This window comes from Chlorocebus sabaeus, chromosome 1 (genome assembly GCF_047675955.1).
Source record: "Chlorocebus sabaeus isolate Y175 chromosome 1, mChlSab1.0.hap1, whole genome shotgun sequence".
In the NCBI taxonomy this organism is placed as follows: Eukaryota; Metazoa; Chordata; class Mammalia; order Primates; family Cercopithecidae; genus Chlorocebus; species Chlorocebus sabaeus.
In genome coordinates, this window is record NC_132904.1 from 104,614,467 (window position 1) to 104,642,024 (window position 27,558).

The following is a 27,558-nucleotide window of genomic DNA, read 5'->3' on the forward strand; positions in this document are numbered from 1 at the left end:
ACTTACATAAGCAGCTAGAAGCTTCCATTTGTGAGAACAAATTTATATTTTTGAGGATTGTTAAAGGTCAAGTGAATGTTCTCTGTAGGTAATTTACATTTAGTACATTACTTCTCTTTACAGTAAGAGTTGGCTATTCTGGACAAACAAACAGTGCTTCATATAATCACTCAAACCACAGTGTGTGCAACAGTACTACAAAACAAGACAGAAGCCCATGTGCTCAGGGTCTAAAGTGGGGGCAATTTCTTATAACCTCAACATTCAGGGTTGGGGGAGGTCAAATAGAAAATCCTGCAGTTTGGGCTCTGAATTACTACAGCAGCATAGAGAGTGGGAAAGGAGGTAGAAACTGATAAACTGAATGGATTTATAAAAAAGGGAACAGATCACCACTTTCAATAAACCATAATGCCTTTTCTTAAGCAGGACAGACTGTAGCACAAGTATCTTGCATTGCATTTTATCCGGGAAAAAATTAAAACACTATAGGCAGGGGCTATGCACACCACCCTCAACTGCAGCTCTGAAGAGGGAAAACTCCCCCTCAGGAAGAGGAGGGGGCAGTAAAGGTCACTGTGTACACATTATCTGTTGGCAAATAATGTATTGTAGATCCTCTGAAGGAGCAAAATGACAATATATGGGAAAAATCAACTGCTCTTAAGATTCAGAGGAAGAGTATTTTCAAAAACATCTGTAATCATCAACAACTTTTGAGGCTTGTTATGTGCTTTGTATGTATAAACTCATTTAATTGTCACAAAAACTTCTAAGAGTGGGTACCATTATTATCCCTCCTTTATAAATAAGGAAATTGAGACACAGAGTAGCTAAATAAATTCCAAGGGCAAAAAGCTGGCTAGGGTTCAACTCCAAGTTAGTCGAGCTCCAGAGCCCACGTTCTTAACTTCCTATACTTTAGTTAAATGCCTTTCAATAATTATCTGCCCCGACTTACAAAAACTTATAACTGAACCAGGAGCTGGATAAGATGAGAAAAGGAAACCCAAAACATGAGAATACTTCATTAAAGATAAGCAGAAACTAACATTGTGTCCAAAGGTCATTGATCTGGAAAACATCTGAGAAGTGCTCTGAAAATTCTGGGAAAAAATGGAAAAAAAGAGAAGAAACAGAGAACCAACAAGTGTTAAGATTTTTTTGTTTGTAAGAGATAAGGTATTGCTGTGTCACTTAGGCTGGAGTGCAGTGGCATGACCATAGCTCACTGTAACCTTGAACTCCTGGGTTCTCAAGTGATCTGCCTGCCTCAGCCTCCTGAGTAGTTAGGACTATAGGCACATGCTACCATGCCCAGCTTAAATGGTGTTTCTTTTAAAAAAAAAAAAAAAAAAAAAAAGGAACTCTGAAGCAATAATCTAACATAACAGAAAACATAAAGATAATAGAAAAACTCAGATTTTTAAGTCCTAAGGGGGAAGATTTTAAAGAGCGTATTTCTTTTTTTTTTCTTTTTTGAGACAGAGTTTCGCTCTGTAGCTCAGGCTGGAATGCGGCGGCATGATCTTGGCTCACTGCAACCTCCATTCCCCGGGTTCAAGTGATTCTCGTGCCTCAGCCTCCTGAGTATACAGGCATACACCACCACACCTAGCTAATTTTTGCATTTTCAATAGAGACAAGAATTTTGCCACGTAGGCCAGGCTGGTCTCGAACTCCTGACTTCAGGTGATCCTTCCGCCTCGGCCTCCCAAAGTGCTGGGATTACAGGCATGAGCCACCATGCCCGGCCCTATAGAGTGTATTTTATTGGCAAAATTAATTAGAAAATCATACTAAGACATTCTGGAGAAAATGTATTAAATTCCTCTAACATCTAGTTAGAAAAATAGGTAGCCGTAGTTCTTATTTCTATTACATTCAATCCAAGAAAACAAGTGACAGAACATCTAACTATTTTTAATAAAACAAAATAAAGATACTAAAAGGTGTGTCTCAAACACGGAAGAGTTTAGAAAATAAAGTACTCTGATGTTTCCTCCAAAAATGATAAAGGTTTAGGCAAGCCCATGGAATGAAGAATTAAGAATTCAGTTAGGTGAAAGTTTTTAATTTTTTAAATGACTGCTTAAAGACTGGCTGGGCAAGAAGGAGAAGTAGTGGTTGAAGGAAATAAAAATATTTTACCTCAAATTATATTTATTTGACATATTTCAAATTATATTTATTTGACATATTTTGAGATGGCTGTCAGAGGGCCAGCAAACAGAAGTGGTGCTGCAAAGCTTTCTTCTGTGGAAGAAATTTGCATCTATGGAGAATCTCCATTAATGCAGCCAGGACTTCCCTTGTCTGGAATCTAGAAAAGGGTAAATGAGAGCCTGTCTGACACCTTTAAAGGTCTTAAACATTTAACATCCATTCTCTGAGAAAGCTACTAACAAGACCACCTTTCCTAGTCAGGTCCCCTTTCCCTCCCCTTAAGTTGTCTTGCCACTAAAACCTGATTTCCCAAAATAACATGTTTTTGGCCATGTTGGGAGCTCACATTACTTCTGTAACCTGAAGATGGTATAAAGTTCCTACATCCGGCCAGACACAGTGGCTCATTTCTGTAATCCCGGCACGTTTGAGAGGCTGAGATGGGCGGATCACCTGAGGTAAGAAGTTCGACAGCAGTCTGGCCAACATGGTGAAACCCCATCTCTACTATAAATACAAAAATTAGCCGGTCGTGGTGGCGCATGCCTGTAGTCCCAGCAACTCGGGAGGCTGAGGTAGAAGAATTGCTTCAACCAAGGAGGCGGAGGTTGCAGTGAGCCAAGATCACACCATTGCACTCCAGCCTGGGCGACAGAGCAAGACTTCATCTCAAAAAAAAAAAAAAAAAAAAAAAAAAAAAAAAAAAAAAGAAAAGTTTCTACACCCCATTGGGGGCGGGGTCAGGTCTTGGAAGGCCCCCATGTATACACATTAAATAAATGTATATTCCTTTTCTCCAATTAATCTGCCTTTTGCAAACAATTTTATTTTCCAGCGAAACTTCAGAGGGCCAAGGGGGATCTTCAAGGTTACAGTGAAATTATCTTGCCACTGTACTCCAGCCTGGGGAACAGAGGGAGACCTTGTCTCTTAAACAAAGAAAAGAAAAGAAATACCATTTACTTTCTGGTTCTCTATGTTTTCTCTCTTTCCATTTTTTCTCCAGAATTATCGAGAGCACTTTTCAAATGTTTTCCAGATCACTGACCTTTGGAGGCACTGCTTACCTTCAGTGAAGTATTCTAAAACGTATTAAGTTTCCTTTTTTCCTTGTATTTTCCTTTTTTTTCTTGTATTTTACCTAGCTCCTGGTTCCCCTTGGTTCACATGGTGAAATATCGGTAACATGTATCTTTATCTGCTAAATAAAGGTAAACGCCAGTAGGACAAGTTCTGAGACTGCCCTCACAGGACTTGTAAGAATTGCATGCTGTGTCCTGGACAGAAATATAGTTATAACTAGGCAATAAACAGGCTGTACCTTGGCCCACTTCCTAAACCCTCAGGGAGACAGATCTGAAGTTTCCTCTAGTCTCCTCATTCGGTGGCCCTGCAATTAAACATCTTTCTTTGCTGCAGCCCAGGGTCTTGCATACTGACTTGTCACGCACAATGGGCAATGGACTGTTACGGTTACAGTTCCACATCTTAAGTTACTATAAGACAAAAGCTTAAAAATCCAATTATAAAGTAAAAAGAGGCTGGGCGTGGTGGCTCACGCCTGTAATCCCAGCACTTTGGGAGGTTGAGGTGGGTGGATTACCTGAGGTCAGGAGTTTGAAGACTAGCCTGGCAAACATGGAGAAACCCCATCTCTACTAAAAATACAAAATTAGCCAGGCGTGGTGGCACATACCTGTAATCCCAGCTACATGGGAGGCTGAGGCAGGAGAATCGTTTGGGCCAGGGAAGTGGAGGTTGCAGTGAGCTGAGATCACGCCACTGCACTCCAGCCTGGGCAACAAGAGCGAAACTCTGTCTCAAAAACAAACAAACAAACAAAAAGGTAAAAAGGGTTGGCCTGTATCATAAATTATGAGAAGGCAGAAACTGTTAAAATCGGGAAAGAACTACTTTTCATGATGGCTGTAGACCATGCAGAAAACAAAGCCAAAGCTATGACCAAGACAATGATGTTTCATGGATTAGACATTTGTGAAAAAAGTATGAAAGACAGGATTCAAATAGTAGAAGACTGAATAAATACCAAATTTTACCTTTATAAACAATACCTATTTCTCCTTTTTAAAACTTTTTTTTTGACATTGGGTCTCACTCCGTTGCCCAGGTTGTAGTGCAGTGGCATGGTCTCATCTCACTGCAGCCTTGACTTCCTGGGCTCAAGTGATACACCCACCTCAGCCTCCCTGGTAGCTAGGACCATAGGTGCACACTACCACGCCCAGCTAATTTTTTGTAGAGATGGGGTTTCACCATGTTGCCTAGGCTGGTCTTGAACTCCTGGGTTCAAGTGATCTGCTTGCCCTGGCCTCCCAAAGTGCTGGGATTACAGGTGTGAGCCACCATGCTCAGTCAAGAATACCTGTTTCTAAGCACCCATGCAACATTTATAAAACCTGCTACTTATCCTGACCACAATAAAAAAAATTTTAGGCAAAAAAGAGCCTGGTATCATTTATTACATTATTAACAAATAATAATGTATGAATATTAAAGTACTTACCCCATCTTCCAAATTTTGCTGAAAGTTGAAATCAGAAGCAAATTCATAGCCTTAAATGCTTACATGGGTTAAGGGGGAAAAAAAAATCAGATAACTGTTTATTCAATTTAAGTTAAATAAACATGCAAAAAGGACCCTGAGAAAGTAGGAAGCACAAAGAATAAAGTAGACTCCTATATAACTGTTGAATCTAAGAAGTGTTTTTGACAGAAAAAAAAAATCGCATCTAATTTAAAAGAGAACAAAAGCAAAATTTAGAAAAAATGTGATATCTGACTCAGGAAAAAAAAGCTCAAAGCCTGAACAGATAATAAATCAGCCAGGAAGAAATTTAGGAGAAAAAAAAAAAAAAGGAAAACTGTTTAAGCAAAAGCCTCCAGGCCTAGGTAATTTAGTAGTGATTTAGTCTCAAGGAACAGTTATTTCCCATTCTAAATAAACTGTTGCAGAAAAAAGAAATAAAAAACAGCATCAGCTATAATAGCAACTAGTTCTTAAAGTGCTTATTATGTTCCAGGCATTAATCTAAGTGCTTTTACATATATGTAAAATTTAAACTTCACATTTTAGCACTGGTACTATTTATTACCCCCAATATTCAAATAAACTAGAAAAAGAAGGAAAGGTTTAAAATTGATTTTAAAAACTGGCATAAGTTTGAAACCAATCTCATTAAAAGTAAACTTTTCACTGGGTGTGTTGGTGTGCACCTGTAGTCCCAGCTACTCAGGAAGTTGGGGCAGGAGGATCCTTTGAGCCCAGCAGTTCAAGGCTATAGTGGGCTATGACTGCGCCCATGAACAGCCACTCCACTCTAGCCGGGCAATATAGCAAGACCTTGTCTCAAAAACAAAAACCAAAAACATTTAAATAAAATGTTCACAAAACAAGTTTACTTAAAATAATCACTAATATAAAAATAAATTCGTGAGTTCAATGAAAATATTTTAATTGATGCTTAAACATGGCAATTAAATTGAACAGGTACTTCTGACATAAAATTCTACAAACAAAAGCAAACATACTTAACATTGCCATTAAAATGAGGAACAAGACCATGAAGCAGACTTTGATCATTATTAGTTGCACTGGAAGTGCTAATATCAGTGTAGTAAAAATAAATAAAATTGGAAAATAATTATTTAGATAATACTTCGTAAATTAAAAAGTAGCACTGGTAAATCCATTAGTACTAACAGACTTCACTCAGTATAGAAAATAAATAGCAACTAAAATATAAAAGATTTTGGGCCTGGCATGGTGGCTCACGCCTGTAATCCCAGCACCTGGGGAGGCTGAGGTGGGTGGATCACCTGAGGTCAGGAGTTCAAGACCAGCCTGGACAACATGGTGAAACCCTGTCTCTACTAAAAATACAAAAATTAACTGAGTGTGGCAGAGCACAACTGTAATCCCAGCTACTCGGGAGGCTCAGGAAGGAGAATTGCTTGAACCTGGGAGGTGGAGGTTACAGTCACCAGAGATCACACCGATGCCCTCCAGCCTGGGCGACAGAGTGAGACTGTGTCTCAAAAAAAAAAAAAAAAAAAAAAAGATATCCTACAGTAATTAAGACAGTGTGTTATTAGCACATCTTAAAGCAGACCAATGGAACAGAATACAGTCCAGAAACAAACCTACACATTTCCCAGCTTATGAGAAAAGTGTGCAATGTAGTTGGGAAAGGATAATCTTTGGTAATAAATAGTGTGGGTTAATTGTACATCAATGTGGAAAATCAATTACAGATAGACGGTCAAATCAAAATGAAATAGGTTGAACCATAAGGCTTTTAGAAGAATAACAAGGGAAAATACTCAGATACCTAATAATACATCCGAAAAAGGACCTGTATCCAGAATACAGAAAGAACAACTAAAAATCAGTAAGAAAAAGGCAGACAACTCAATACTACAATGAGCAAAAACCTTGTACTGTCCACAAAAGATGCCCAAATAGTATTTGAAAAGGTGTTCAACTTCATTAAAAAAAAATAAAACCCCAAAAAACCAACACCAAATTAAAACTACAACACATATCAATACACACCGCTAAAATGAAAATATCTAACATTGGAAATAACACGGAGTATCGAGAACTTATTATACTGTGAGTATAGCATAAATTGTTATAACCATTCTGGAAAATGAAAAAATTTGAATGTCTGAATATATGCACCTGTGTTCCACCAACCCTATTCCTAAGTATCTATCCAACTGAGAAGTGTAATGCATTCACAAAAAAAATGTGCAAGAACATTCACAGCAGTCTGTTCATAATAAACTTTTTCCATCTATAAAATGGATTAACCGTAATATAATACAATGAATATATACACAGCATTGAGGATGACTGAGCTAAATTATACAAAACATGAGTGTTTCTCACAGATTATATATTCCTTGTATCCACTGATATCACTGAGGAAAACAAAGCTAAATTAATCTCTGGTGCTAGAAGTCACAATAATGACTATTCTAGGGTACTGGTAATGTTCATAGTGATTATGTGGATGTATTTACTTAAAGAAAATTCACTGAAGGGCATGAATTTATAGTGGTGCACTTTTCTCTTTATATGTCTCCATAAAAATTTTATATTAATAAAGCAGGACGATCCCTACATAACAGCAATAACCAGTTAAAACTGTGAAATGAAGAGTTTTCTAAAAATAGTAACAAACAAAAACACCCAGTTTAGCAAGATATTTCTGATAGGGGTAACTGTATAACACTTTGATATATACCATATGATCTTTACCCTTTGCTGCTTCTTTATGAATTAGCTTATGACATTAATGTAGTTCAAATATTCCAATAGAAATTTAATTTGAAATAATACAAGTAATTCTAAAGTTCATCAGGAAGCATAAAAGGGTGAGTACTTGAAAAAACAAAAACAGTAACAGTGGACACAAAAGTTATGATTTAATCATTGGCACAGAATAGACTATACACATACCATATAGTGTGTATATATGTGTATACATTTAATACAAGTCCAAAATCTTTGATCATACACCTCTGGGGTTAGCTGGGGTTCATAAACCAGAATATTTTGGATTTCTAAAAACTAAATGTATGCACCATATACCCCCCCAGTTGAGTCTGGAACAGAAGACTAATCAACATTACTATAAATGAGATAAAGACTGTTAAGTGGCCTCGTGTCATTTCAGGTCAGGTTTGCCACAGAATGAGTTCTGATGTTAAATCTAGGGGAAAAAAACTGGTTGCCAGAATGTTTTGGGTTTTAGAATTGTGAATAAGAGATTGTTAATCAGTGTAGGATAAGACAGACATCTTAAATAAATGAGCAGGGGAAAGGAAAGCTTATCTGAACAAACTGTGCAGTGGTTAAATTGTCAAGTGAACAAATTATCAAGCAGTTAAATATTTAAGGAAAAAATGTACATTGACCCTTTTTTCCTATCAGGTACCAAAACAAGTAACAAATAGATTAGGAGCTAACTCCTAATTTTACCAAATCAGGAAATACAAACCTAGAAACAGGTGATGATATAGTTGAATATGCCTCTGGAAATGGATAAGCATATGCTATGCAAAAAAATGACAAGTTGCTGGTAGAAATGTAAATTGATGCAAGTTTAATAGCAGCATATGGCAAAATATATTGAGATCCTTAATAAAAGGTACACTAACTTCTTGATTTGGTAATTCTACTCTCTAAAATTTCTAAGGAAATAGTTAACATAAACAAATGTTTATTTACAAAAATGCTCACTGCTGTTTTTGTTTGTAATCGCTGAAAAAAGGAAAAAGCTTTATATTATTGGAAGTAAAAGCAGCAGCTGGATGAGGTGGCTCACATGCCTGTAATTCCAACACTTGGGAGGCTGAGACAGGAGGACTGCTTGAGTCCAAGAGTTTGAGATTAGCCTGGGCAACATAGTGAGACACTATCTCTCCAAAAGACAAAAAACCAAAAACCAAAAATACTGGGTACGATGGAATATGCTTGTAGTCCCAGCTACTCGGGAGGCTGAGGTAGGAGGATCACTTGAGCCTGGGAGGTCGAGGCTGCAGTGAGCCATGATTTTGCCACTGTACTTCAGCCTGGGCAACAGAGTGAGGCCCTCTCTCAAAAAAACAAAAAGCATTAGGAAACTACATGTATCATGAATTCAACAATGTAGATACAAATTTACGAAAAAAGACAAAAGTATGACAAAATGATAACATTTATACAAAGAAAAAAACTATACAATGAGTCCATTGTTTAAAGGAAGCAGCAAAATAAATAATAATAAAGTCAAAACTTCTGTAATTTCAGAAAGCTGGGCCTGAGCCTGAAAGATGACCAGAGAAAGGATGAATGCAGAATATATAGTAATATGCTTTTGAAATTACTCCTAATAGTCATGACATGTAGCCTTTGCATGAATGCTGATGGATGCTTTTCTCATGTGCAATTTCAACACACTATAGTTCTAATAATATCCAGGGCTAAATCTGTAACAAGATTTTACTTAACAACACTTCTCAGATTTGGCATACACTGACTGCATTAACCTCTAAGTAATATCCAAACAATAGACTGGATCCTTACATGTAATTATAAAAACAGCCATGGACTGTTGTAGTATACATCAACCCTGAAATGCAGCCACTGGGCATTTAAGTATTCAAATAGGTTACCAGGTACAATAGTATAATGAAGTCCAGCACCTGTGGACTTTTAAGGTAAAATGGGGATATGATCTTGCCTTTGAACATAAAAGCTCCAAATGCAAGTTATCTTTCGACTTTATTTAGCGGTTCCTGGTTAGTTAATTATGAATCTTGAAGAAACTCAACTTATTTTATTTGTATATGAATTTTCAGTACTTAGCATACCCAAGTATGAATTGAATAAGAAAATGTGATTTTCAGCATTGTACAAACTCCCAAAAAAGAGTAAGAATTGACTTGCAAAGGAATTTAATCAGCTTCTAAACAAGACTGCCAATGTAAAGTAATTCAAACTTTTGAAGTTAATGAAAATATTTATTCAAACCTAACTGTAGTACAATCTCAAGTTGAGTTAAATAAACATTAACTACATGATATTTAGTTCCTCAGGAAGAGACCACTGCCACATCAAAAAATTTCTTACATTACAAGTTTTTGCAGTAAGGTTCAGCAATTAAGAAGACATGATTTCTACACTGAGAAATGTTGTGTTAAGGTTGGATGGATTTTTTTTAAGGCCCAGTACAAAAAAATGGTTGAGGAAAGTGACTCTTTAACAAAATATACACCTGTAGAAAAAAATCTCTAATATACTGCCATTTAATTGAACGGAAAGTACTAAAGAGAACATACTTTAATATCTAGGCACAATTGGTCAGGTACTAATTATAATTTCTGTTCTCATTTAAAAGTTTAAACCAATTCTTCAACTTGACTGATGTGTGTGAGTCTAATACAGAGAAGGCACCTCTCTCATCTCTCACTCTCCTTAAGGACCTTTTGAGAGAAACTCTTTGTAACACTTTAAGGGACACAGACAATGCACTGTATCTAAGTATAGATATAGTTATTTAACATACCCCACTGTAGGAGAAACTAAAATATAAAACTATGATTTCTCTTTTTACATCTTATGATGGACACAACACCAGAAGATAATCCTCCACATAAACATTCACATAGAATACAAGATTTAAATTATATGTGCATTGGTCACTACAATGTAAAGAGTTCTATGAATTAGTGCAATTCTTTAAATCCCCAGCATTTGGGGAAAAGTACATACTGAGAAATCTCTACTACAAACCAAACTTTTTATGGCTCAATAGTCTAACCACTTAAAGTCCTGTAAAAAATCTTAAAAGTTATAAATGAAAGATCAGAACATTCAATAAATGGTTTACAAAATTCTCTCTTTAAAACAGAGAACAGAGGGATCAGAAGAAATAGGTAAAGTGTAAAATTCCAGAAATATAATACTTACAGCAATTATAAGAAAGGGGTAGTATTCACTCTAGGAAAAAACTCATCAAACTATTGATTTCTAATTAGATATTTTGCTATCGGTTGAGGTGGTTATCATTTTGTAGTACTTAGTGGTTGTGTATTTAAATGCCTTGCTGAACAGTTACTGAAGGTAATTTATAAGAGTAAGCATCATTTTCCTCCAAAACAAGTGAGAAACTATTGCAGATAAGTTTTAGAATTAGGGATGATAAGAAGTCAAAAAACACATTAGGTTGATTTAACCTCTATTTCAACAAGATTTACACAGTATTTACAATATGGAATTGTCAAAGCTATACAGTTTTGCAGATTGGCTTTACTTACATTTCTGCAAATGTTTTTCCCAAAATAAAAATAAACCAAGTAAGTCTATTTACAAACTAGGAAGCTGTTTTAGAAACAGCATGATTTAGACATAAAGTGAAATCTCAGTACAATCAAAGTGCAGGTCACGCTTTCAAATTCTGTCAATATCCCATTCCCCACACTCAGTTTAAGGGATACGAGTTTTGAACACCTACTGTTCTTATGTGCCCAGAATGTTTACTCATCATAATGCAATGATAATAAAAATTTGTCTACATCCATTCCTGCTGGAAATGAACTGGGAAGCTTCTTTTTCTGTTGAAAAAGAGAAAGAAAAAATAAACTCAAACAAGGCCAAAATGCTTTCTTGGTAAGTCACCTAAAACAGTGTATTGGGTTCTTTCACATACTACTGAAACTGTCAAACTTTTTTAGTCTAGTAGAATTTTACTTCTATAGAGAAGTAGAGACAAGTTTTATAAACCCAAAGTTAATTAAATATACTTCAATAGCACCTGAATGTTAGTTTATGGCAAAAGACATTATACAAATCCAGAGTATCTGAATGTTGAATGAGACAAGATAGAACATGCTTTCTATGTTAGGTGGTTATTACTGCTAAGAAAGCTTTACTAATAGATGTTTCGAGTAACAGGTACTACTTGTCAGTTCCAAAACTTAATATACACCAGATACTTTATGTATATACTACATTTAGACTTCACAGTCTAAGATAATCTGGTAATATCATGTCAAGTGATGAGGCTGAGACTCAGAGAGGCTACAGACTTAATCATGATCACAGGACCAATAAACAGTAGATGCAGGATTCAAATCCAGACTTGTAGGGCAAAAAAGCCTAAATTATTTCCCTGATACCATACTTCCTCTATGATATTTTAAACACTTTCTATTCAATTCACTTACTAAATAGCTAACCAAACTGAAAATAAATGGATTTCATTTATCAATGCTATTCCTGCATTGTCTTCCTAGAGACAACCATGCTTAAAGAAACATATGTAAGGCCAGGTGCAGTGGCTCATGCCTGTAATCCCAGCACTTTGGGAGGCCAAGGCATGCAGATCACCTAAGCTCAGGCCATCAAGACCAGCCTGGGCAACATGGCAAAACCCTGTCTCTATAAAAAAAATTAAAACAATAGAAAAAATGTCCAGGCGTGGTGGCTTACGCCTGAATCCCAGCCCCCTGAAAGGCCAAGGCGGGTGGATCACGAAGTCAGGAGTTCAAGACCAGCCTGGTCAACATGGTGAAACCCCATCTCTACTAACAATACAAAAATTATCCTGGTTTGGTGGCAGACACCTGTAATCCCAGCTACTCCGGGGGCTGAGGCAGGGAATTGCTTGAACTCAGGTGGAAGTTGCAGTGAGGCGAGATCGTGCCACTGTACTCCAGTGGGTAACAGCGCAAGACTCCATCTCAAAAAAAAAAAAAAAAAAAAAAAAAAAAAAAAACAGGGAAAAAGTATTAGCCAGGCGCAGTGGCACATGCCTGTAGCCCCAGCTACTTGGGAGGCTGAGGTAGGAGAATCGCTTGAGCCTGGGAGGTGGAGGCTGCAGTGAGCTGAGATCATACCATTGCACTCCAGCCTGGGTGATGGGAGTAAAATCCTGTCTCAAAATAAAAAAAAGGAAAAACATAGGTAAATTTAATTTTTCCAGTGCTCTAGATGTTTTTTTTTTTTTTTTTTTTTGAGGAGTCTCGCTCTGTCACCCAGGCTGGAGCACAGTGGCGCGAACTCGGCTCACTGCAAGCTCCGCCTCCCAGGTTCACGCTATTCTCCTGCCTCAGCCTCCGGATTAGCTGGGACTACAGGCGCCTGCCACCATGCCTGGCTAATTTTTTGTATTTTTAGTAGAGACGGGGTTTCACCATGTTAGCCAGGATGGTCTCGATCTCCTGACCTTGTAATCCGCCTGCCTCGGCCTCCCAAAGTGCTGGGATTACAGGCATGAACCACCACGCCCAGCCATATGCTAACATTTTTAAGGGCCTATAGAAGAGATTACAAGATGTGGGGAGGAAAAAAAAAAACTGAAGATCTAAGAACAAAGTCCTTTATTACTTGGTAATTCCACACAAGTGTTTAATAGTGTTTCCCAATCTTTCATGACTATGTCATGCTCATGAAAAAACTTGAGTTCTACCAAGAAACAAAAACTGTATTTTTTTTCCCCTGGAAAGATGTTTATAAACAAATGCCTCAGCAGTTGTTCTGAAAATGCTGTTTAACCTGGACACCTTGCGCATACCACATTAACACTGCTGGACAATGTACTTTGTCAATGAAAACTAAAAGCTGTCTTAGCCATAACATTCAGTTAAGTTGTGGCAAGAACTGCTGAATTCTCTAATTATTAAAGGGGAAAAAAGTGTGGTTTGGAAATTAAAACTTTTAAACTTGCCTTAATTTTCTTCTTTTTCATTGGTACTGATGAATTTGTAAGATTTTTACTAGAAGCACGAGAGTTTCGCTCACGTTCATCTAATTCCTCAATTTTCCGCTTTTTTGTGGTGCTCCTTGAAGATGCTCTAAACTGTTGTGTGTTATCTTTCAGAGGAGTTGCTGAAGTAGTCCTAGAAATGGCTGCCCTGGAGAGAATCATTAATGTGTGGGCAGCCATATTTACACTGTTTTCACTGCCTGTTTCACTGGCAGGGCTGCAGGCAGGCAGGTCTGGGGTGACAGGAGGGACCATTACTTTTGATGTGCTACTGTCTTCACTGAAACGCCTACTAGAGGGGGCCTTGATAATATCTATAGGTTCTTCTTTATGTTTTTCCCCTGCCCCTGAGCCAGGTGTCCGGGGTACAGGTAAATCACTACTCTCAGCAAGCCTACTTACTGAGCTGTGCCCCTGTATATCCTGTAACATTTCTGTGGTAATCAAAGAACTAGTGGATTTAGTTTGTTCTTGCTTTAGATCCTTCACAGCTGTACCTACTGAAAGGACATTTTTATTGTTTGAAGATGTGCCTTGTTTTTTGGTCATTTCTTGCAGTGAAGCTATAGATTTCTCACTTCGCAAACCCCCATTTTGCTGCCCAATAGATAGTTTCGAATTTTCCGGATTTTTCTGCCTTTCTACATCGCTGCATAATTCATTCTCCTTATTAGCTGTTGCTTTATGGAAAGATTCAAGCACAATTTCTGTTGGTGAAACTTTCTTTTCTGATTGAGTTTCTCTTACGGTGGTATGCCGGCTAATGGCACTTTCCGACTTAGATAAAATCTTAGGCAGAGGAGGCTTCTCTTTCTCTCTTTTGATAGCATTATTAGAAGGGGGTTTTAAGTTGGAGGATACATTGGGTGAGTCAAGATTAGGAAAAGAGACTGCATTCCTTTCTTTGTTTTGGGATACCATCTTATGGTTTGGCCCCTGTGTATTTGCCACGGGAGCAGCAGTGCTGTCAAAACAGAGTACACGTCTGTGGCATGGTTTAGCAGCTGGAACTACACTCTCTTCTGGGAAGGGAACTGTGGTTTCTTCTGATTTCTTCCCAAGATCTGTGGCAACAGTCTTGTCAGAAACTTCAGTTCTAAAACAAAACAAAACAAAACTATTTCTAGCAGCATAAAGAAATCCTTTATGTTTTAAATCTGAGCATTCAAATAATCTATGATAGAAACTACTTTATACTCACCTTTGGGTATGACATCCAACTGAATGACCTGACGAATCCACTGAATTATTTACTTGTTTTCCTGAAATTATAAACGAACATTCCTGAGAAAAAGAATACACTCCTCTGAAAGAGGATGGAACAGATGACAATTATCACATGAGAAAAATTTTTAAATGACAGCTAACGTGCAAATAGAACATGCTGACAAAGTAGCTTTTAAAAAGTAGTTTTGAAATAAGTACAAGATGGCTATTTCCCCACTGCTACAGAGGAAATCCAGATATGGAGCAAATGACATGCGTCAACTTCAGGCAAACATTATGTTTATCTGTTTGTTTTTTTGAGACAGAGTCCTGCTCTGTCACCCAGACTGGAGTGCAGTGGCACGATCTCAGCTCACTGCAACCTCTGCCTCCCGGGTTCAAGTGATTCTCCTGCCTCCGCCTCCTGAGTAGCCGGGATTACAGGTGCCCACCACCACGCCCAGTTAATTTTTTGTGTTTTTAGTAGAGATGGGGTTTTGCCATGTTGGCCAGACTAGTTTCAAACTCCTGGCCTCAAGTGATCTGCTCACCTGGGCCTCCCAAATGGCTGGATTATAAGCGTGAACCACCGCGCCTGGTTCAGGCAAACATTATAAATCCAGTCTTTGGATCTACAAATTACAATGCTCAATATAGCATATAACGTATTACTTACATCCAGGTAGTCACTTAAAGAAAACAACAGATTATATCTATTTTAAAATTCTGTCCAAGTACCTATCATGTTTACAAGCCTATGTCACTCAGAGCACATGCTCTGGAGTTTTAATAGCCATATTTTAATTTCCACAAGCTTCAGCGTTTATGTGTGAGAGCAGCAAGACAGCAAAACTAGAAAGAAGAGCAAAGATGAGATTATGAAGAACCTTATGTATTATGCAAAAGGTTTCAAAGGCAATCCTTTAAGAGATTTATTTATTTATGTATTTGTTTATTTTTGAGACAGAGTCTCTCTCTGTTGCCCAGGCTGGAGTGCAATGGCATGATCTTGGCTCACTGCAACCTCCACTTCCTGGGTTCAAGCAATTCTAGTGCCTCAGTCTCACGAGTAGCTGGGATTACAGGTGCACACTGCCACGCCTGGCTAATTTTTGTATTTTCAGTAGAGAAAGGGTTTCACTATGTAGGCCAGGCTAGTCTCAAACTCCTGACCTCAGGTGATCTACCCTCTTCGGCTTCCCAAAGTGCTGGGATTACAGGAGTGAGCCACTATGCCTGGCCCCTTTAAGAGTGTTAAATAGTGAAGATGCATGAATAGGTTTATGTTTTTGGAAGATCAATCTGGCAATAATGTGGAAGATGGAACTGAGAAGACAGAAAACTCGAAATAGAAACTGTGTAGATGGTTATATTTCAGGTAAGAGATGATGAGGGTCTGAGAGACAATAATGGGCATTTGCATTACAAAAAGTAAAGGAAAAAAATAAATTGTGACATTAACCAAGGGGGAAAACACTAGGCAGAAGTCTTTGAGGAAGAGAGGTGAGAAATATGTAGAGTTTGAAGGCCCTGAGTTACACAAAATTAGCAAGGGAGGAGAATAGTTTAGTTATGGCTCCAGAAGCCACTGTAGTATCAACAGTATAGGGAAAGCACAGTAAAGTAAGAATGGAAAAGTTTCAATGCATAATGCAATATCAGGAGGCTACTGGTGACCTTTGTGTAGACAGTTTCAGTAAATACATGAGAAAAGACAATAATTTGAATGAAGAAATGGAAGATTAAGAGGGGTTAAGAGATTAAGATAAAAGGTCAGCAGGTGGGACAAACCTATGTTTATAGCTAGGGAGAGAAGCCAAACAGGAAAAGATGAAAGATATACAGAAGAATCTGGAGCACATGTAGACTGCATTAACCTTAGAAAGAATGAAAGACAGTTATTTAAGAAAGGATGATTTTGGAAGCAGAATAGGTATGTACTGAATGAAAGTGATGATCAGAAAGTGTAATACTGGTTAAGATGGAAAATAAAACCAGGAGCTAAGAGCGAGGAGGAGCAGGACTAGATTTGAGACGTGCTGTGCAAGACTGGAATAGTTCGAAGGAGGAACAGAAGAGAAAGCAGACAAGCAGACATTTAAATTGATTGCCAAGTGGAAGGTGGGTGAGAAATGCATTTTTAAGTGGTACGGAAATCATATTCTAAGGCAATACTAGGAAGCCCAGGTATAAAAGCTGAGATGGTTGGCTGGACAGATCAAGGGCTGTAGAGTAGCCAGTGCATATGTAGAAGAATGTGTATATGCAGGTTATTAAAAGTACTGGCAAAAGTGGCTGATGTGGTGGCTTCTGGGCTCTAGGCTGTTTCGTAAAGGAAGTGAATCCAGAAAGAAGATACAAGCTCAGGTGAAAGGTGAAGATTCAAGTAAGAAAAGCTATCACTGGTTGAAGAGGAATTCAATGGGTATATGGAAACGAGTGTGTTTTGAGACACATCACTGGCCTTTAAAAATCTTGTAAGTCTAATAAGGTGAAAAATTCAAGATGTGGCTAGGGAGAGGTTGGTTGAAGTAAAAATAAGTCTTAGGAGTGGAAAGGCGCGGGCTGGCCCGGTGGCTCATGCCTGTAATCCCAGCACTTTGGGAGGCGGAGGCAGGCAGATCACCTGAGGTCAGGAGTTCGAGACCAGCCTGGCCAACATGGAGAAACCCCATCTCTACTAAAAATACAAAAACTAGCTGGGCATGGTGGTGCGTGCCAGTAGCCCCAGCTACTCAGGAGGCTGAGGCAGAAGAATTGCTTGAACCCAGGAGGTAGAGGTTGTAGTGAGCCGAGATTGTGCCACTGCATTGCGGCCTGGGCGACAAGAGCAAGACTCCACCTCAAAAATAAATAAATAAATAATAAAATAAATAAGGAGTGCAAAGGATAAAAAAACCTCGAGGGTTAGGGTGGTGAGTAGATTTACAACATGGGCATTTTGTCATTCATGATGAGGAAAAAATGTAGGGAGAAAAGTCTGAGAACCAGGTAGCATAGTCATCAAGGTTCTGAGTAAAAATCTGCTGTTATTTTGTGTATGGTGTCTTTTGTTAAACAGAAACTTCAAAATTCTGGAGTAGTTCACTCTATCAATTTTTTCCATTTATAAGTTATGTATTTCTCATTTTAAAATTTTATTTGAGACGGGTCTCACTATGTGTTGCCCAGGTTGGTCTCAAACTCCTGGGCTCACGATCCTCCTGCCTCAGCCTCCCAAGTGGCTAGGATTGCAGATACATGCCACCGCACCCAGTTTCTTTTCTTCTATTAATATACACACACACATATTTTTATATATATATATTTTTTTGTTGTTGTTGTGACAGGGTCTTGCTCTATTGCCTAGGCTGAGTGCAGTAGCATGAGGACAGCTCACTGTACTCTCAAATTCCTGGGCTCAAGTGATCCTCCAACCTCAGCGTCTCAAGTAGCTGAGACTACAAGTTCATGCCACCACACCTGGCTAATTTTTTTTTTTCCTTTTGAGATGCAGTCTCACTCTGTCGCCCAGGCTGGAGTGCAGTGGCACGATCTCAGCTCACTGCAAGCTCCGCTTCCTGGGTTCACGCCATTCTCCTGCCTCAGCCTCCCGAGTAGCTGGGACTACAGGCGTCCACCACCACGTCCGGCTAATTTTTTGTATTTTTAGTAGAGACGTGGTTTCACCATGTCAGCCAGGATGGTCTCGATCTCCTGACCTCGTGATCCGCCTGCCTCGGCCTCCCAAAGTGCTGGGATTACAGGCGTGAGCCACCGCGCCCGGTCCACACCTGGCTAATTAAAAAAAAAAAATTTCTGTAAAGACAGAGTCTCATTATGTTGCATAGGCTGGTCTCAAACTCCTGGACTTAAGTGATCCACCTGTCTTGGCCTCTCAAAGTGCTGGAATTAACAGGAGTGAGCCATTGTGCCTGAAGTCCTCTCATTTTAAAAAAAGAAATCCCAGGCCAGGAGCGATGGCTCATGCCTGTAATCCCAGCACTTTGGGAGGCCAAGGTGGGGGTATCAAGAGGTCAGGAGTTCAAGACCAGCCTGGCCAAGATAGTGAAACCTTTCCATCTCTACTGAAGATACAAAAATTAGCTGAGTGTAGTGGCATGCGTCTGTAATCCCAGCTACTCGGGAGGCTGAGACAGGAGAATCGCTTGAACCTGGGAGGCGAAGGTAGCAGTGAGCCAAGATCATGCCACTGCATTCTAGCCTGGGTGACAGAGCAAGACTCCCATCTCAAGAAAAGAAAGAAAGAAAGAAAGAAAGAAATCCTTTATCCCAATGTCATAAAAATATTCTCTTATACATTCTTCTATCATGTAATTGTTTGACTTTTTACTTTTAGGTCTTTAATCATCCTGGACATCATCTTTGTATGAGGAAGGGATCTACTTTCTTCTCTATATATTATATATTTAATGATCAATACATTTCATGTATTATATCATCCATCTTGCTCTGACTTCTGATGTTAACATTACCATGTACAAAGTCTCTTTCTAAACTATCTTGTTCCATTTGTCTTTTTAATTACTGTGGCTTTGCAACATTTTATTATTTGGTAGAATGAGTCTGTCCTCTGCTCTTCTATCTTGGCTAGTCATGGACTTTTATTCTTTGTCATAGATTTTACAGTTTTTCCCATCTCCCAAAATATTCTACTGGGATTTTAAAGGAAAATTATATTGAATTTTTGATTCAACTTGGAAGAACTGCAATCTTTACACTGTTAAATTTTCAAAACTGTAAACATTGTTCTCTTCTATTTACATATCCTTTATGAAAAATTTCAAATATTCCCCATTTCTAACATTTTTGGTTACTTCCTTTATACTTTATCATTTTTGTGGTCATTATAAACAGTATCTTATTTTCTATTACATTTAATAGGTGTTTATTGCTGGCACCTAAAAACACAATTTTAATAAATTAATCATACCTGGCAACCTTACTGAATTATTAGTTCTATTAATTTTTCTATTAACTCCCTGTGGCTTTATTGTATAAAAATCACTTCATTTTCCATAACAGTTTAATTCTCTCTCTTCAAATCTTTACACCTATCTCTCTCTTCTTTTCTGAGACAGGGTCTCACTGTTGCCCAGACTGGAGTGTAGTGGCACGATCATGGCTCATTTACAGCTTCAACCTCCTGGACTTAGGCAATCCTTCTCCTCACCCTCCCGAATAGCTGGGACTACTATCTGCCACCACAGCTGGCTACTTTTAAAAAAATTATTTTCTAGGTACGTGGTCTCACTATATTGCCCAGGCTGGTCTCAAACTCCTAGACTCAAGCAATCCTCCTGCCTCAGCCTTCCAAGGTGCGGGATTACGGGGATGAGCCACCAAGCCCAGTCCCATTTTCTTACTGTACTGTCTGGAACCACATATGTATGGGACCTTGTTTATGGTGGAAGTATAATCAGATGTCAGTGGGGGAAAAGACTGATTACTTAATAATTAATTTACTGGTGTTGGAAACACTGGCTTATTACACACAGGATGGGAATCAGTATCCTTGTGTTAGTCACAGCTTTAAAGGGAACCCATGATGTTTACTATAGATAGCCTTTAAGAGCTTTTATCATAAATGGATGCTTAACTTCACCAATGTTTTTTTCTGGTATTAACTTTGTAAGGGATAAGCACAAGTGTTAGACTGTGAAGACATCTGTGATATGTTACTAATAAAAGTATAACACCTCAAAAGATAGGAAATTTAATAGAGAAGTAGGAAAAGGATATGAATAAGCAATTCACAGAAGGAAAAATATTATTTATAGTTATAAGAGAGGATTCCAAATTTTATTAGTAATCAGAATAGAGCAAAAGAATGATATAAGATACTACCATTTTACATCCATCAAGTGGCAAAAGTTAAAAATATCACATGGTATCAAATATTGGTAGTGTTGTGAGGGAACCAGGGAAAATAATGGTAGAAGTATAAACTTTCTTCTCTATGAATATCCAGTGTATCCAAATATTTCTGGGAATAAGCCCCCAAGAAACTCTCATATGGGTTCACACAGAGGCATTTACAAAGGTGTTCCTCCTATCATTGCATGTCAGATCAAAAACCTTGAAAACATCTGAAAAGTCCACTGATAGGAGATACATAAAATACATTCATGTGATAGCTATCAAATGGCCATTAAAAGGAATGAACTAGTTATGAGAAAGAACATAAAGATAATATAGAGTAGCTATAACACAACATAAGTCTAAGAGGGTGCCTCAATAAGTCAAAATGCAACTTAAGCCTACATCAATAGATGTACACTGTTTAGCTTAAGGAAAGGCTGATTTGATGATAGCATTTAGTGAGTTCTCTGTATAATGAGCGCATTTAAGACACACTACTGAGAAGAAATACAATGTAATGTTTTAAAGTGCTATAGCATAGGTATCACTAAGAATCAAAGAAAAAAATAAAACCAGAATATCCACCTTAGCCACCACTGGTTAAAAACGCTTCCTAGGATAAAGTCACATTTAAGTTAAGTTTGAAGGATAAATAAGGACCAGATTGAGGGTAAGAGCTGGGTAAGAAGGGGGAATTCTAGGTAGAAGAGATAGCATTGGTAAAGGTAGAGGGACAAGAAAGATCACCAAGTATAAGGTGAGCACCAACTGTAGTCTGTACAAAGGGTCCATGCTGAGAAGTGGTAAGAGATGAGAATGGAGAGGTCGAAGTGACTAGATGACAAATGTATGCATATATGTCACCCTGAGAAATTTCAATTTTATCCTGTGGGCAAAGGGGAGTTGCTGAAAGTTTTTAGGCAGGGAAGCAACATATTCAGATTTGTATTTTAGGGAAAAAAAAGTCACTCAGCCAGCAGATATAAGGTGAACCGAAACAACAAAGACTAAAAGGGAGACTACAAGACACTATTGATACAACTTAGATGAAAAATGACAAATACTTGAACTAAGGAGGAGAGGAAAAATGTGTTTTAAGAGTGACTACCAGGTTTTTCAAATAAATAAACAAGATGGTTGGGACAATGGTTAAAACAGGAAACACAGGAAGGTAATTTGCAAACTTTAAAGCCTTGCTTCAAGTGTGGTCCAGTACCAGTAGCAATGGCATTGCTTAGAAGCTGTTAGAAATGAGGAATTTCAGGCGCTGTACCAGTCCTATTAATTCAGTACCTGCATTTAATAAAATCCCCAAGTAGTTCATATACACTCTAAAATACAAGAAGAACTGCTCTAAAGTCTCAAACAATTACATGAGGCATTCACTAAACACTTGAAAGTTGTTGGGAAAAATAGGGATTATACTTAACTTAGAGAAGTTGCAAAGAATAAACCAAGGACTACAGGGCAAAACCTAACAGATTCAACAAAGAAAACAATTTTCTCAGAACCAAAGCTGCTCAGTAGACAGGGCTGCATTATGACATCTGTTACTAGCAAATGTAGGGTGATCACTTGTTGGTAAAACAGTTTAGGTATTCAAAAAGAAAACATTTAAGTGTTGCTGCAAACAAATGAACACACAAACAAAGTTGACATTAATGAATTTAAAAATGGTACCTATACAAGGCTTGTTTCTTAGTCCCTGAGCCTTCTGAGATTTTGGAGGGACGGGGAATTGAGGGATACTTCTATTACATACAGGTGCTGCCAAAGGCATATGAAGAACCTAGAAGAGAAAAAGTCATTAATTACACTAAGCTTGAAAAGCATCACCGCACCATTTTCAGTTCATAAATCTTACCTGCCGAGGAGGAGTAGAAAAGTTATTTCCATTCTGTCCAACCACAGATACTGGGATCATCCCTACCATTCCCTGGAGTACAGGCTGGACTGGAGAGGCAATTATTATGGCAGATCCTAAAAAAATAGTTACTGTTAAAATAAGATCTCCTCTCAAATGCTTTGGCACAAAACAAACAAATGTTTGGCACAAATTAATTACTGCTTTGAAATAAATTCTATCAACAATCCCTCTTCCTTACAATCCACTCTCCAAAAACAAAACAAAACAAAACAAAAAACAAAATTGAAACAGTTTTAGGAAAAACAGCAAGGCTAACAAATTAAGAAAAAGTCAATCCAAATATTAAGGTGGTCTTATGTTATTCAGTCAGTGAACCACGTTGATCAAGCATAAGACTCTACAGCCAAGACACATTACAATCATATCTGGATTCCTCTAGAAATACTGAAACTAGTTAGAAAATGAGTGGTGAATGTTTCAAGTCTGAACCTTAGGCCAGAAAATTAGAACCCCAACTGAATATTTACAGCCAGGACTATGCTCATAACCCCAACCTATTACATATCTCAATGGTATTGATCAAAAAGGGGTAAGGTAAGCACGTAACTGGACAAAACTATGAAGGGAAAATTACAATGTCTATATGGTCCTTAGAAGTCAACAACATAGTTTGTGGCTACCGTAATTTAGTCCTGTCCCATAAACAAACTCTTGCCTAATACATTACTGTCAGGTTGATCCCCTCATTTTCATGCAACTCACTACGGTCTCTCTATCTATGCTTGTACTGCTTCTCTTTATACCTTATAGATTTTACAAGTTATAAAAACCTCCTTGCTTTAACTCCAAATCCTACCTTCATTCTTTAAGCTTTAGCTCAAGCCCCACATTCTCCACTAATTCCAACCTCTCCTTTATGTAATTTGTAACGGCACTTAAAACAGACCCATTAGGTTTAATGCTAATTGTTGATATTTAATGAAATTTTATTTTATGTCTATAATGTAACAAAAAGGGAAAGGAGGGAAGCTTGGGAACCAAGACATAAGGAATTGTAAATAAATGTGCCATAAGCGCTATCCCTGAGGAACATACAACAAAAAATTATCAATATGACAGGCATATCAATCACTAACTACACATAACACAGCAGGCAATAAACGCCACAAGAGCCCCTATGAATAAAGGATTTTTTTTTTTTTGAGCCAGAGTCTTACTCTGTTGCCCAGGCTGAAGCGCAGTGGCTCGGTCTCGGCTCATTGCAACCTCTGCCTCCCAGCTTCAAGAGATTCTTCTGTCTCAGCCTCCCAAGTAGCTGGGATGACAGGTGCCCACCACCATGCCCAGCTAATTTTTATATTTTTAGTAGATACGGGGTTTCACCATGTTGGCCAGGCTGGTCTCCAACTCCTGACCTCAGGTGATCTGCCCACCTCGGCCTCCCAAAGTGCTGGGATTACGGGCATGAGCCACTGCGCCCAGCCATAAACAAAGGATTTTAAAGACAGAGATCAATTTTAGAAGGTGAAAGGCAGTGAAAAATTAGGATTTTATAAAGGAAGAAATTCAAGTTTTGTTTTTTTTGAGACGGAGTCTCACTCTTGTTGCCCAGGCTGAAGTGCAATGGCATGATCTTGGCTCACTGAAACCTGTTTCCTGGGTTCACCTAGGTTCAAGAGATTCTCCTGCTTCAGCCTCCCGAGTAGCTGGAATTACAGGCGCCTGCCACCATGCCTGGCTCATTTTTTAGTATTTTTAGTAGAAATGGGGTTTTACCATGTTGGTGAGGCTGGTCTCAAACTCCTGACCTCAGGTGATCTCCCCACCTCGGCCTCCCAAAGTGCTGGAATTACAGGCGTGAGCCACCACACCAGGCCGAAATTCAAGTTTTTCTGGAAAGTTTCTCTAAATAGATAAGTTCCCTGAAGACCATGACTATAAAGCTATTTTTAAAAACTCCCCCACACCACTGGGTTTTATACAGCTATGTGATGAATTAGTCTGCCTTTTCTGTTTCTTGTAACTTATTAGCACATAGATTGAGAAGTATTTGTGAACAGAAAAAAGAAAAAAACCCACTAAAACCCACAGCTTACTAGATTAAGAAGAAAAAAAAAAGTTTGAATTAGCTAGCATAAAGCAGCAGCATAATCACAAATTTCAGAATCTTTTCTCATACCATCTACCCATGAGTTATTACTTCCTAGTCAATAACAACACATACAAAAGAAATTAGATCCCAACCCAGAGAAACGAATTTCAACTATATTATTAAAGTTACCTTGTGAGAAGTTTGGTGACACAGCTTGGTTGACAGCAAATACACTGTTTGACCTTGGTGGTGTCTGTAACTGAGGTGGCAGAGGTTGGGCAGTCATAGGTGCAGAATTTCCAGGCAACACCACTACATTAGACTGACTCACAGATGCTCCTAAGGCTGTTGGATCAGTCACACAGGTAGCTATCAGAATGTTATTTGAATTGCCAAAAGTTGTGCTTGTGGCCGGCATCAACTGTATATATCCTCCATCCTTGGAAATACACGGTGTAACATTAGCTGAAAAAGCAATGCCATCTTCATTCTGAGTGTTGTTTACTGCAGAGTCTTCAGATTTGAATGCTAAAAGACTCTGTTCCATTGAGGCTGAATCCCCTACTTCAGCATATACAACAGCACCTACAGTTTCTTCTGAAGACAAGCATTTAACTAATTCTGCATTTTTAGCAGGTGATTTAGTAGGAGAAGACAAGATTATAGTTGGCAGGTTTTCTCCATTAATACTAGAAACAGCACTGGTAAGTTCAGTATCTGAGGAAACAAATGGATCATCACTAATGATAACTTTGAGCGAGACGATATTTGATGCATCTATCTCTGCTGAGTTGTTGCTAGAAGGTTTATCATCAGTATTTTGGGACTCAGGGTGAGAATCTCCCACTGAAGAACACACAGATTCTGGAGGAAGAGAGTGACTGTTTTCTATAGGAGTGCCTTCTGGAGGCATCACTGAAACTTTCTCACAGTTATCATTTCCACCTAAAGACAGAAAAATAGTATTCTCTTCTTTTACAGAAGATGAAGGCTCTTGTGAATTCTCAGACTTGGATGGCTGAGCTTCATTTTCTGTATGATTTAACTCAGCAGATGTTGAATCATTAGATGGTTGTTTACCAGAAGAGAGCGAATCTCGAAGATGAATTTCTACTTGTTGTTCAGGTACATTTAAATGTGAACTTTCAACAGACACAGGTAGTATTTCACTTTGAAGACAAGAATTATCTTGGCAGTTTGACAGCTGTGACATAACTGGGTCTAACACATTAATTTCTATTTTACTATTGTGAATTTCACTAGAATCTGGTGACTTGGAACCAAGAAAAGTAGTTTTAAGTTTTACTATATCGTTAGAATTTTCACAAAATTGACTTTTTTTAGGCTTTCCAGTTAATGAAGTATCTTGGGATAACAGTTGAGAACTTTTCCCAGAGAGAATTAAGTTTTCATTGTTAGCTTCACAACCAAGTGAAACAAATGAAGTTATTGGTATATCAGGCTGATCAGGCTGTAACTGAGATTCACTCGGTACATTTGAAGACAAAGAGTTCTTTTCAATCTCTATGGCCATTTCAGTTTCAGTGGTCATCTGATTGGTGTATAATTCAGCACAGTGTGGATTACATTCAGCATTAGAATTCCCTCTTTGGTTAAAGTCATTCAAATTAGGCACAGACTCAAAGGTAATGTCAATGTTACATTTCTGTTCAGTGGGTACAGCTGTTTTAAAGGCCTTTTTCTGTATGCTGGCGCTTATTTGGGAAAAATTTTCCTGGTCTTCCTGTCTAAGCACATCATGGTTGTTGCTATTCTTCAAAGCATTTAATGGGTCGTCATTCTGATAGGATGTACAAAATGGGGGCTGACCAGACTGACCATCTGCAAAATATCAGGCAGGTAGACAGATAAGGGAAATATGTTCAGCTTCTATGGTAGTCATCTTTGCCATAAAACTTACTTTGCCAAGGAAATAACTTATCTTTGCATACCAGTAAGTGGAAGTCTGATACGCTGTGCTTCCCATTAACTGAGTATCAAAAAATTTACAGGTACTTTCTAGTGACTGATGACTTTTTACACAAGTGTCAATTTGTATTCTAAGCTTCTTGGAAGACAGATGACACAAAGAAGGAAAAAGTAAAGAGGTTTAAAAAAATCTAGTATTTCAATAGGTAAAAAACATACTGACTCCAAACATGAAATTTTGAAACACTTAACTTTTCAACTTCTGACATTTCTTCTGACCTTAATTTATCTACTGCCTTGGCCTCCCAAAGTGTTGGCATCACAGGCATGAGCCACCACACCTGACTTATCTGATATATTCTTAAAGGTGAGATGGGGCCAAGTACATTTTGCATGATTGACACTCGATCTCATTGTGTACTCTTTAACACTAAACACATATTTACTGAAGATCAAGCATGCTTTGTTACTGGGATACAAAGATGAATGATCCAATCTCTAATCTTGGAGAGGTCAAGGAACCAACTATAGAACAGAAAGTCATATAAGAAAGCATGGTAAAAACTGTAACAGCATAGGAACAAAACGCACCACGAGAAAGCATTATAAAGGAGGCACTGTATGAGAAGATCTTAAAAAATAGAGTATGATATGAGTAAGAGGAAAGAGTATTTCCTTTTTTCTTTTGAGACAGAGTCTCGCTCTGTCACCCAGACCGGAGTGCAGTGGTACCATTCTCAGCTCACTGCAGCCTCTGCCTCTCGGGTTCATGTGATTCTCCTGCCTCAGCCTCTTGAGTAGCTGGGATCACAGGCGCACGCCACTACACCTGGCTAATTTTTATATTTTTAGTAGAGATGGGGTTTCACCATGTTGGCTAGGCTGGTCCTGAACTCCTGACCTCAAGTAATCTGTCCTTCTTGGCCTCCCAAAGTGCTGGGATTACAGGCATGAGCCACCGTGCCCGGCCTGGAAAAAGTGTTTCAGAAAACAATACAGCATTCACAATTTACGACAGAAAACATTAGCTTGAATCAGTATGAAAAATATTTTTTTAAAAACCAGAAAATTTATGTCAACTAGCATATACAGCAGTCTCCCATTATCTGCGGTTTTGCTTCGTGTGGTTTCAGTTACCTACAGTCAACCACAGTCTAAAA

General features: G+C 38.3%; 1 protein-coding gene across 2 annotated transcripts in view; it reads right to left on the reverse strand.

The window, feature by feature from the left end:
- Window positions 1–5,618: 5,618 nt before the first annotated feature.
- The window catches only part of NPAT (nuclear protein, coactivator of histone transcription), a 66,777-nt gene continuing 44,837 nt past the window's right edge, over window positions 5,619–27,558 (reverse strand). The window contains exons 13-18 of one of the 2 annotated variants that reach the window (XM_038005251.2): window positions 24,659–26,311; window positions 22,375–22,490; window positions 22,191–22,299; window positions 14,644–14,704; window positions 13,404–14,559; window positions 5,619–11,289 (exon numbers count right to left, since the gene is read on the reverse strand). In XM_038005251.2, coding sequence (XP_037861179.2) covers window positions 11,212–11,289; window positions 13,404–14,559; window positions 14,644–14,704; window positions 22,191–22,299; window positions 22,375–22,490; window positions 24,659–26,311 — 3,173 coding nt within the window. In that variant the 3' untranslated portion in view covers window positions 5,619–11,211. The remainder of the gene's footprint in view (window positions 11,290–13,403; window positions 14,560–14,643; window positions 14,705–22,190; window positions 22,300–22,374; window positions 22,491–24,658; window positions 26,312–27,558) is intronic. The other variant, XM_008020754.3, reaches the window with a different exon arrangement.